General features: G+C 46.1%; 1 protein-coding gene across 1 annotated transcript in view; it reads right to left on the reverse strand.

The window, feature by feature from the left end:
• LOC147466187 (dynein regulatory complex subunit 4-like) overlaps positions 1-11,745 on the reverse strand; it is a 73,157-nt gene extending 61,412 nt beyond the window's left edge. The window contains exons 1-2 of the mRNA XM_086524558.1: positions 11,663-11,745; positions 11,260-11,522 (exon numbers count right to left, since the gene is read on the reverse strand). Of these exons, the coding sequence (XP_086380684.1) occupies positions 11,260-11,475 (216 nt within the window). The 5' untranslated portion in view covers positions 11,476-11,522; positions 11,663-11,745. The remainder of the gene's footprint in view (positions 1-11,259; positions 11,523-11,662) is intronic.
• Positions 11,746-12,805: the final 1,060 nt, after the last annotated feature.

The following is a 12,805-nucleotide window of genomic DNA, read 5'->3' on the forward strand; positions in this document are numbered from 1 at the left end:
TAATGCGAAGAAAAGTGAGTTCTTTTTGCAAGAGATTCACTTCCTTGGGCACATTGTTTCAAAGGATGGGGTACGCATGGATCCCGCTAAAGTGGAAGCAATTAGGTCATGGCCATGCTTGAAGTCCGTACATGACATTCGAAGCTTTCTAGGCTTATGTTCCTATTACAGGAGGTTCATCCGAAATTTTGCTGAGATTGCTTCTCCACTCCATGCACTGCAAGGAAAAGGAGTTACTTTCAAGTGGACAGCCAAGGAATTTTTAGCGTTCAAACACTTGAAAGAGAAGCTGACTTCAGATCCGGTAATTATTTTGCCAGATCTTTCTAAACCTTTTGTGGTTCAATGTGATGCGTGTGGCCATAGTTTGGTGCAGTTCTAATGCAGAATGGCCGAGTAGTCGCATATGAGAGCAGAATTCTTTTGAAGACTGAAAGAAACTTGCAAGTCTATGAGAAAGAATTGCTGGCAGTAATTCATGCTCTCACTAGTTGGAAACACTATCTGCTAGGGGCTGATTTTGTTGTCCAAACGGATCATCAAACCTTGCGATATTTTCTCACACAGACGAAGTTGTCTAAGAAGCACATGCGATGGGCAAACATCTTGTCAATGTTCCATTTTCAGATTGTGCATGTGCAAGGAAAAAAGAACGTGGTGGCTGATGCGTTGTCTCGAAAGCCCCAAATTTCAGCAGTGTCAATTCCGTACCATTGTGAACTAGACGAAATGAAGACACAATATGCTAAAGATTCAGATTTTGCAAGGATCTATGACCAGCTTGTTGATGGGCAACATCATGAGCACTATATGCTTAAGAATGACTTTCTCATGATGCATGGAAAGTTATGCGTTACTACACAGTTACGGCCAAAGATTTTGATGGAAAGTCATGCTCCACTTTATGTTGGGCATCGTGGAATTGATGCGACACTGAAAGGGGTTGAGGCATTCTTCTATAGGCCAGCTTTGCGTCAAGATGTTGACACATTTGTAAGATCATGCTTAGTATGCCAAAAAGTCAAATTTGACAGACAAAAGCAATCGGGATTGTTGCAGCCATTGCCGATCCCTGATAGGCCATGGGAAAGTATAGCAATGGACTTTATCTTTGATCTTCCAAGGACGCAAACAAGAAATGATGGGATTTGGACTATCATTTGTAGGTTCAGTAAGCAGGCCCATTTCATTCCTGTTAGGAAGAAGATAAAGCCAGAACACATGGTCAAGATATTCATGAGCAATATCTTTAAATATCATGGGATGCCTCAGTCAATTGTCAGTGACAGGGATCCACGTATGACGAGTCTTTTCTGGAAGGCATTGTTTGAGAACATGGGCACTACGCTCAAGTTCTCTTCTTCGTTTCATCCGCAAACTGATGGACAGTCAGAAGAGGCAAATTCTACTATCTTGGACCTACTCAAATGTTATGTCTCAGAGCACAAGGCAACTTGGGAACACCATCTCCCATTGGTTAAATATGCTTACAATAACACTGTGCATATATCAACAGGTAAGGCACCATTTGAGATAGTGGAAGGAGGAAAGAAAGTCCCAGCCATTTTGCACACTAAGGACAAGATATTTGAGGCAGACAAGTATGTGCAAGATATGGATGAAACATACAGGAAGATAAAGATTGCTCTTGAGAAGACTCAGGCTAAGCAAAAGAAAGCTGCTGATCGTCACCGTCGTGAACTTGTATTTTCACTTGGTGATTGGGTACTTTTGCGCTTTGAAAAGGCCAGGTTAAGGAAAAGGAAAGGCAAGGAACGCTTGTTTCCTAAGCTCAGTATGCGATATTATGGTCCTTTTCAGATTTCAGAAAAGATCAGCGATGTAGCTTACAGGTTAAAGCTACCAGAAGGCTAGAAAATACATAATGCTTTTCATGTCAGCCTTCTAAGGCCCTTTGTTGGTGATGTGCCAGAGAATATGCTTGATGAGGAACAACCCGAAGTGGAAGAATTGGATGAAATCCTTGTTCCTGAACAGATATTGGCACATAAAGAAAGAAAGGTTAGAGGAAAAGTTGCAAGACGCTATTTGGTGAAGTTCAAAAACTATCCATCGTCAAATGCCAAATGGATGGAAGAGTCTGAATTGCTTGATTCACCTCAGCTATTGCAATTGTATCTTGAAGCCTTTCAAATGGAACCCACAGTGACTTGATGCAGCCTTTTTGGAGCAAGGCAAGAGCATGGTTCATGATGCTCAAGAGAGTAGTTAAGCAATTGTATCTACTCTTTCCATACAGAATTTAGCTATATTTATTTTATTTTTACTTGTTTGTCCCGGAACCCTTGAAAAGGTGCAAGTGGACATTGCATGGCCAGTGTGAAACGGCTGCAGCCAAATGGGTTTCTCACATCGGGGATCTAGGTCGGTCAGACAGGGACTGCCCGGGCCAGTTAGCACTGAATTCTGATGAGTATGGAAGCTCGTGTGCGCCAAACTGGAATTTGGGCCACTCGTCAAGTCACTGCAACTTTATAAGTTGAAAGGGGCCAGTACATTGTAGATGTTGGTCAAATGGTAGTCTTCAATGATGGTCATGAGACCGATAGGGACGCCATGGAAGCATCTCCTAAAATTTAGGGAACTGCTATTTTTGACCGGAAAATGTGTTCGCGTCATTAGCTCTGGAATGACAGGGAGAACATTTTATTGCTCTGCTGCCAAGTCAACTGACGCACCAGTTGAGATATTTTTAGCAGGGAAAGCCCAAACTCGGAAACTGGGCGACGTGTCAGCCTGTGAGCGATTCTGCCACTCTGGGAGGCAAAAACGAGTTGCATATCAACAAAGGGGACGCCATTTTCAGCTTCAGGTGGATTGTAGCAGATACAGAAGCTATGGAATGCTTACCTTGCCCTCTATGCACAGTATGGTGACGGGAGTGATGCCCCGCACGCTACATACTACTCTCTTTCTCCCCTACGTACAGTATGTTATGCCCCACTAGTGGGCTTCTCATTTGACCTATGTACAGTTCTGGGGGTTTATGCGCGTTTGCCAAGGCAAGAGCCTTCTCAACAGGAACCGGATTAGCTAATTGCTAATCCCCCCCACAGGTACGCACAGTTCCATCACGAAAGATTGCGAGTTTGGAGAGTTTTCTCGCGTGAAAACTCGTCCAATTCACAGGGGAACTGTCCCATTGCGTGAGGGAGCCCTTGGGACACGCGTAGGCGTGTTCGCTCCGCTAAAAACGATCCGAAACAGGGAATTACAGCCTGCTGTGTTTTTCTGCAGGTTTAGGGTTTCGCACCTAAACTGCAAGGGAACATTGGGGGAGCCTCGTGAGAGCCTTGGGATGCGTGTACACGCTTTTGGGCTCCCGGCAGTGAAAAACAGAGAATTACAGCCCGCTGAATTTCTGTGACAGCTCACCAGAAAGCTTCCAGATATCGAGGGAATCCGTCCTAGACAGGTGTTTTTGACCTACAGGGGTTTTTGTGCCGTTATGCTGTCGAAATCCGGTCGAAAACCTGCGTTTTCAGCCCTCGCCAGGTTTGGACAGCTATGTGAAAGCTTGTGCTAAGTGGTCGGATAGTCTACCTTAATTTGAATAAAGAAATACCGAAAGGGGCGCCAATCTTTGGGGCCTACAGGGTGTCGGTCTCGTGTGCGCAGTGACATTCTAGTCGCTGGACGCAACTGTGTTCTCTTCCCTTCTCAGTGCTTTGTGTAAAGTTAACAAGTAATTGAAATAGTACGGCCCTCTACGTTGTATTGGCCGGTTATGCATACACACCCATTAGTCCAAGTAGAATCCTAATTAGGCATGCTTTGCAATGATTCTTCGGTCTTAAGGCTTGCACGCGATTGCGCACAACACACAACACATGAATTGGGATCAACCTTTACAAAAGCATCTTGATTCTTCATAGAAAGAACATTAACTCAAAGTTCAATAGAAGTCCAAACTCCACACAAAAGCTTGGAACAAAAATATGATAGATTATAAATATAGCTAAGAATGCGGCCAAGGCGCTACAAAAAGACATGTAGAGGCTAGAGTGCTAAATAACAATTGTAAGAGTCACTAGGTGACATGTCAAGACTCAATCACTCGTGTGGTAGTGCAATACAAAAAGTGGGCAAAGCCGGCGGTCACAAAGGAAACAATATCAAAAACCAATGAGCAATGAGTCATGATTCGTGCTTGATGCAGAGTTACCCGGAACGCGGAACGGGAACGGCGACGGGCCTCCCTGCGGAACGGGGGAACGGGAATGGGCCCGGAACGGGAACGGCGCGGAACGGCAGGCTAAAAAAACACCCGAATATTATTTTTTTTAGCGTTATGTGTTTGAATACAAGTAGTATTAGAGTCCTTTGACTCTAATAAAGGACTCTAATACCCACAAAAAACACGATTCGAAGACCATTTAACCTTATTATGACTTGATTGGGATGTGAGGCGCCCAGAGTACATAACCAGATGAACAACAATGACCAAACACAATGCCCAAAGTACAAAAACAATGCTCTCAAATAATTGCAAGAGTAGTAGTCAGAGATAACACTTTGGAATTAATTATGGCTAACATAGTAACAAGCCTCAAGGGCCGCCAGCGGCCAAGGTGCTACAAAAAAACCAAGGGGGCAAAGTTCAAACCAGACTTCAGTGACCACAATACCAAAAGACTGAAGGTGACAAATACCATAAAGATGCTAGTAGCTACAAATGGCAAAGAGGGCAAGGCTCAAGCAGCCATACAAAAAGGTGGATAAATGGCAAAGACTCAAGACTCAAGAGCCACTAGCCTGAGAGGCCTCCCAATCCGTAGTAGCCGGCTGTAAATCATGCACATCTTCCCATTCCTCATCATCGAGGTCTAGGTCCGGCTCGATCTCAGCCACAGATGAAGTACCTGGTGTTGGTGGATGTGCATCTCCACCCGCCTGAGAAGCCTCTTGCTCCATCTCCCACTATGTAAAAGGATCTGTCTGTTTGTCTGTACTCTTGCAAAGCATTTTCAAATTTGCGCTGACGAAGACTAGATCATTAGCCTTCTCCACTCCAAGCCAGTTTCTCTTCTTGGAAGCAATGTGGCTAAAGGTACTCCACAATTGCTCCAAGGATGAGGTACTAACTGACTGGCTGAGAATATGGATCGCCAATCTCTGAAGCTCAGGGCCATCATAGCCATAGTCCTCCCACCAAAGCACTGAACCTATTTTCCTGCGATCAATCTGAGCATCTGGACTGCCAAATGACCCCCGCATCTCTCTGTACTCTCTCAGCTGATCTCTGACAATGCGTCGCCCATCTCTGTCTAGAACCATCTTGTTTAAGATCTCTGTAAATTGGTTCATGACTTCCCTATCTGTCTCTTGCCTTGCACCTTGGAACTCTGGATCCACCAGGTACGCTGCCCCGTGTAAAGGAGAGGCATATGAATTCCACCTCGAGCTGCAAAGCCCATGGATCTCCTCATATCGCTCTGCGTTTGGCTCAAGCTGTGCAAGTTGCTCAATCATGCGGTCCATTGCCTCATAAATCTTGCCAATGCAAGGATCCATGCCATCCAGAACTCGAAGCAAATGAACCACCGGTTTTACCTGTGCATCTAGACTCTTGAGCTCCTTCCACAAGATCCTCTGCCTTATCCTTGCACAAAATCCCTGCAACTGTCTTTGCATAGGGGGAAGTGGTGAACTCATCACTGATGAAGACCTGTCGGACCGCATTTTGACATTCAGACAGCCTGCGTACAAGAAGAAAGTTGAATGCGAAGCGGGTATCTGAATACTTTAGAAGCACTTTGCCGCCCGACCTCTTGAGGTACTCACTCCGAACCAAGTTGTGATTGTTGATGAAAGTAACCATCTTCACTGCATCAGCAATGACTGGAGCAATCCAATCTAGCTTGCCGATGTCTTTTAGAAGGTTGTTCAAGCAGTGTGCCATGCAAAAGCACACTGTCACATGCGGATAGTGGCCCTCTATGATAGCTGCTGCTGCCCTGTTTGATGCCTCCCCATCTGTGACAAAGGCCACCACGTGTTGCTCACCGTTGGTTTCTATGGCCGCTGTCCACTCTGCAGAGAGAACATCAGCGGACTTGCCACTCTCAGTGGCATCATGAGAGTGCACAAAGTACATCTCTCCACTGGAGTATGCGACGAGACCATGGATAGATCTCTTCCTTGTATCGCTCCACCCGTCAGCAATGAGGGAAACGCCATGTTTTGCCCAAAGACGCTGAATGTTGAGGGTTGCTTGCTCCACGATAGCCTTCTCTCGATCGAGCAAGGTGGTTCGGAGAGCCTCTGAAGATAGCGGCACATAGCCGGTGCCATACTCTCCTATCCGTTGCACCATGACTTTCCAATACTCCGACCTATTTCGATCAAACATAGAAGAGGTTAGTATCAAAAAAGTGGAAACGACGATAACGGAAGAAATGAGAGAGAAGATTGATGAATCATAAAACAATGAACATACCTCGCTGCGACAAATGGGATATGGTCGTGATAGAAGAATCGAGCCACGGCCGCATCGACCTCTTCTTTCTTCTTTGGGTCCCAAGAGGTGGCAAGGGTCTTTTGGCGACGAATTGGACCTTTTGAAGATGCACCAACACCTACACCGGGTAGAGAGAAAGAAGGGAAAATGAGGGTCTTTGGATCAATACCTTTGCGTGCCGGCTTGGCTTTATGGTTGAATTGCCAATCCTTTTCCTCGAGCTCCTTCCTCTTCTCGATGGTTACGTTGGCACAAAATTTCACCTCATGTCCCGGCACTTGAAGAAAGTGTGCCCTCACTTTGTCATGCCCCCCTTTTATGCGTGTAAGAGCATAGCTTGCATCCCCATGCACGAGAACCTCCCGCCGCCGACAAGGTGCCCTCCGAGGTCACTTCATCCCACCACGACCATTCCTTCGCCTTTTGAGTGTTGCCCGCATGAACGGAGGGGGTTGAACGAGAAGAAGAGGCCATGGATGATGGATTATCCGTGAAAGAGAGAGCTTGATCTTGAACTTTGAGAGAGAGAGAGAGAGGCTTGCCGCTTGATTCCGTGAGAGCTTGAAAGAGAGCTTGAGCCTTGAGCCTTGAAAGTTGAGGGTTAGAACTTAGAAGTTAGCCCAAGAGAGAGAGAGGTTGAGAGCTTGAGCCTTGAGGCATGCCGCGGCGCCACACTATGGCTTGAGAGTTGAGAGCAAGCTAGGGAGAATGAGCTTGGCTTGAGAGTTGAGAGCAAGGCTCAAGCAAGGGAGAATGGGCCTTGAGGCTTGATGAGTGTGTGAAGAATGGGGGAGGAGGGGGGCATTATATACTTTTTTCATTGCTGAAAATGGCCGTTGGCTGCCCAACAGTCATTTTTTTAAATTTCAAAAACTGCCGTTGGGGCCGTTCCGGTGGTCCCGTTCCGGTGACAGCTTTCAGCCGAAACGCCGTTCCGTTCCGACGCGTTCCAGAAACCTCCGGCCGGCCGGAACGCCGTTCCGGCGTTCCAAGGCCCTAAAATGCCGTTCCCCGGTAACTCTGGCTTGATGTTTACCTCTGGGTAGGGACAGAAGAGCATCCCACCTCCCAATCTATAGTGGAGTCCTAGACGTCGTGAATATCATCCTAGTCCTCCTGCATAGGCTCATCCTCATGCGTAGATCCTCCTGCCTCTCCAAGCACCTCTGCCTTTGTCTCCATCTCCCACAGTAGAAAAGGATCTGTCACTTTGGATGCTGACTTGCAAAGAATTCTTAAGTTTGCACTGACAAAAACAAGATCATTTGCTTTCTCCACTCCAAGTTTCTCTTTCTAGATGCAATATGGCTATATATACTCCATAATTACTCCAAGCAAGAGGAGCTGACCGCTTGACTGAGAATGCGGACGGCAAGTCGTTGAAGATCGGGACCATCTGAACCATTTTTTTGCCACCACAAGACGGAGGAAATCTTGGTGCGATCAATTTGGGCATCGGCTGTTCCAAATGATCCTCGCATGTCCCTGTAAAGTGCAAGCTGATCCTTGATTTTGCGTTGCATGTCACGATCACGGTGAAGCTTCTTCAAGATGGTGTTCCAATGTGTGTTCACCTCCGAATCATGCTCATGTCCTGCACCCTGGAACTCTGGGTCCAACACAAAAGCTGCACCATGAAGAGGTGAACCATAGGCCTTCCACCTGCTACTGCAAAGGTCTTTGATTTCTTCGAGCCTATCTGGGTCCTTCTCAAGATCTTCAAGCGCCTCGACCATGCAATCCATTGCTTCATAGACCTTGCCAATGCAAGGTTGCATACCATCCATCACTCTAAGCAAGTGGATCACCGGTTTCACCATTTTGTCAATAGTCTTTAGAGACTCCCAAAACTCAGGATCCTCTACCTTCCCTGTACAAATGATCACTACGATTGTACTTGCATAAGAAGTGTCAGTAAACTCTATAATGATGAAGAGCTGTCGCATTGCACTTAGACACTCTACAAAGCGGCTTACCATAAGATAGTTGTAGGCAAACGTGGATGCAATGAGAGGCTCTATCCAAGGTAGTTTGCCGAAATCCTTCAAGAGGTTAAGGCAATGTGCCATGCAAAAGGACACCGTGATGTGAGGATAAGCGCCTTCCAAAATAGCTCCGACTGCCCTCTTCGATGCCTCCCCATCGGTGACCACACCTATCACAAGGTTCGACCTAGGGGATTCTATGGCAGAGGCCCACTCACCCACAAGGACATCTGCTGATTTAATTTTTCCTGTCTCCGTGGCGTCATGGGAGTGGGTAAAATACATCTCCCCTTTGGAATAGGCAACAATGCCATGGATGGACCTCCTTCTAGTGTCGCTCCATCCATCCGCAATGAGGTCTAGCCATACTTCGTCCATTGCCTCTTCATGTTGAGGGTTGCAATCTCCACAACGGCCTTCTCTCTATCGAGTAGAGTAGTGCAAAGGGCCTCGGATGAGGGTGGCACATAGCGTGCCCATACTCTCCAATCCTCGTGTACATGGTCTTGAAGTACTCCAACCTACACATTACACACGAGGTATTAGAATTTAGGATTTACTATTTAGATGACAATGAGCATCGAGATGATTGATTGTCAAAAAATGATATTAAGACCGAGCCTTGCGATTGTGGGACGCTTAGGCCTTGCCGCTTCTTTCTCTTCTTTGTTGGCTTTGATGGCGGCATCCTTGGCTTCAAAAACCTTCAACAATTACTCATTGACGGCCTTGCATATTGCTACTTGTTGTCCCTCTAGCTTAAGGAGGTGAGCACGAACTTTGATTGTGTGGATTGCCATTCAAAGCCGCATAGGTTGCACTTCCATGCGCGTGCACCACCAGTCTTTTCCAACACTCGGGAATGCACTTCATCCCACCATGATGCTTCATCCTTCTTCTTCTTGGCACCCAAGGTGTCACGTTCACTTGAAGGAAGCTTGCGCCACAAGCAATGAGACTCGAGAGAGGAAGGAAGCTTGAGAGAGAGAGGGGGGGGGGGGGGGGAGGAGAATGAAGCTTCAAGCTTAAGCCTAGAGGCTTGAGGCCCGAGGGAGAGGGAGACGGAGAGAGCGCCTTCAAACTTGAAAGTTGAGGGAAAGAGAGAGATGAAGCCGTGGAGAGAGGGAGAGGTGGAGTCTCGACTCTCAAGCTTGAGCCTTGAGGCCCAAGGGAGAGGGAGAGAGGTGATGAATCATGACTCGAGAGAGATGGAGAGACGGAGAGGTGGAGAGTGAGCATTGAGGGAGAAGTGGAGCCTCAAGGTTGAGCCTTGAGGCTTAAAGCCTTGAGGCCGAAGGGAGAGGGAGAGAGAGGCTAGAGCCTTGGCTTGAGGGAGAGAAGAGAGCTTGACTTGCCGCTTGACTCTTGCGGCAACTTCAAACTTGAGCCTTGAGGGAGTATAAAGAAAGAGCGAAGGACTTGGGGCTTATATAGGAGAGGAAAATACCCCCGTCTCTTTTCCCCCTCCTACAACATTCAAAAGCGCCCAACATCCACTTTTTTTAAAACTGCAAAACGGTCATTTTTTTCAAAATCCCGCTTTCCGTGCAACCGTTCCGATAGTGTTCCGCCGCCCATTTCGGTTATGCAAGAAACGGGAACGCCGTTCGAGCAGTGTTTCTGTTCCGGACGCCTGGAATGTGTGGGAACACGTTCCGAGCCCATTCCGCCCGTTCCCTGTTACTCTGACTGGATGCACCCTCTCTAACTCTTAAACAGTCCGATCACCAAGCTCATCCACCAAGACCTTACTCAACTTGATACCAAGAGGACTTGGATACAATCGGCAAAGGAACTAGGCATGAAGATAAATTTCTATAGAGAGAATCTTCTCTAGCTCACTGAGGATGGTTTTGTGACGAGGCCCAGATACATGGACACCATCTTATCTCATGGGATACGATGCGCTATTGGCCAGATATGCACATCTTCACACCACCTTCGGATCGAGACTGGTAGATACAACGGAGTACACAACATGCCCCCTGTGTCACATGGAACCTGAGATAGAGTTGTACTACACATGCCACTGCCCAGTCTACTATGAGATACGAGGCCACTTCCACTGCCTTTTCAGAGAGGGCTTTGGACCACTCTCTAGAGTCATGGGGTACAAGGACCAGAGTGCCTAGGATTGTTTTTGCTTGAGTTGCACAGACACAAAGAGAGCCTGATGAGAGGATTGGCTAGCCAATCTCAAAGACGAATCACAGACTTCTTTAGAGCAGACATTGGACATTTGCAAGAGCTACTACCACAATAGAGCCCACATTCTCTTCGCACCAAAGGCACGCTAATCAATCGAGCAACCGAGCTAGGATGATCCAGACGCCCACGACTACGAAGGACTACACAACATTGACGGAAGCTGCATCAAAGCATTCAGATCACTTTGGCACGACATGCACGATGCTCGGTCAGACTACTGACCATGGAGGAGATTGTTGAGATGCGCTAGCGATCGATGTTGGATCTCCTGTGATTTTAGCTCTTTCTAAGGATACACCCATACTGTGTTGTCTTAGCCCCCCCATTCACTTCACCCCCTGCCCCCTACTCATATCCTACACAAGCCTAGCTAGTTGCTTAGCTCACATCTAAAAGCTTATGATTCTATAGTATTTTTATTTTGTTACTCGGACTTTCTAGTCTCATAGATCATTTTGGCCTTCCGAAAACGTTAATATAACATTTCATTTCTCTCTCTCTCTCTCTCTCTCTCTCTCTCTCTCTCTCTCTCTCTCTCTCTCTCTCTCTCTCTCTCTCTCTCTCTCTCTCTCTCTCTCTGCATACCCGTTCCAGCTGCACAAAGTTTCTCTCTTGCTCTTCTCTCATTTTATCTGCTTGAAGTGATTCCAACTGGCCCTTCATTTCTTTAGGCGAAAGGAGCACAGGTTTATCACCATCTCCGTCTGTAGCATCTCCTTTCGATTTTTTCTTTTTGGGTGCTGCAGGTTTATCTTTGCCAGCAGCAGAAGACTTCTTGAGAGGTTCCTTCTTGGGCCCCATTAGGGCTAGACTCTCCTCAGCAGCTAAGAGCGGGACTTAACTTATCCCTGCAATGGCAACACACGAGAAATGTACATTCGCAAAGCAACACCTCTCTCTCTCTCTCTCTCTCTCTCTCTCTCTCTCTCTCTCTCTCTCTCTCTGCGCGTGTGTGTGGCAGCCGTAGCAAGCGAGAGGATGCGCGAACCTGCGCTTGCCTGCCGAAATTGGGCGATCGCTAGGCCTAACTATCCAACGTTTCAAAGTTTTCATCATGTCACCTAAAATTAAGAGCCTCGTCTCACCAACTAGTCTTGCTTGGTGGGTGTTGCTATAGAACATAACAAAACATACGCAGATGTCTTGGATGTCGATCACAGAACCTAGTGCAAGACATATTTGAGGAGGAAAGCGTTGGGATAAAGGATTTTCCTCGTGTTACATAATAGCTATGCAGAGGAGAACGTTAGGTTGCAATATATAAAATGCATTGCGAAACAAAGACATATGTAGATTCACATCAACCACTTAGGAATAAAGTAAATATGTATATAGTACATTGAGTACTACAATACATAAGTTGAATTACCGAACTGTGAGAAAAGAAGTGCGTGTCTATTTGATATATAGATTCAATGATCAAGATTGAGCATGCACTAGTGAGGAAAACATGTGGCTAAATTAAACTTAAGGAAGCATTGACAAACTCAAAGAATACCCAAAAAAAAAATCATACTTAAAATTGAACTGCACTATCGACTTATAATCGTGTACGGGTGTGGTCCAATTATGCAAGCCGGAGGACAATGTTTGAATCAAGTTACACAAAAGCAATGTGAATAGTTCAACATTTTGTCTTGCAGTAAGGCACAAAGTGAAAATGCTAAATATATAGTGAATGTCATGCAACAGTGCCATACAAAAGTACGGTGGAGAGTTGGCATTGTGCTCTCTCCCAAATTTATAAGAAACAAAAGTCGTACCCTGCCTTGTAGGACTTATGTGTTGAGCTAAGGAAATGCATAGGCATGGGGAATTGAATACAAATAACAAGCCTTGCAGTGTTAGCGAGCTAGAGTCGTGGTTGTGCAGTCGAAACGTCCACTGTTGTGAATAGATATTCCTTTTGTCACACACAAAATAGGAGTTAACACAAATATAAAGGATGCAGGATATAGATTCAACTTAAAGTGAAGCAGAGGTAGCTTTATATTGTATGTCATAGACAGTGTAGGGTTTATTGTAGCGATGAGTTCTCAATTCAAAAGCCCCAGTGGAACCTAGTGAAGCATGTGTGCTAAATTGCAAAGTTTACATATATCGATCATTAGCAATTGTCTTCTTTTGAAAT

This window comes from Adiantum capillus-veneris, chromosome 1 (genome assembly GCF_014529385.1).
Source record: "Adiantum capillus-veneris isolate H3 chromosome 1, ASM1452938v2, whole genome shotgun sequence".
Taxonomy (NCBI): Eukaryota; Viridiplantae; Streptophyta; class Polypodiopsida; order Polypodiales; family Pteridaceae; genus Adiantum; species Adiantum capillus-veneris.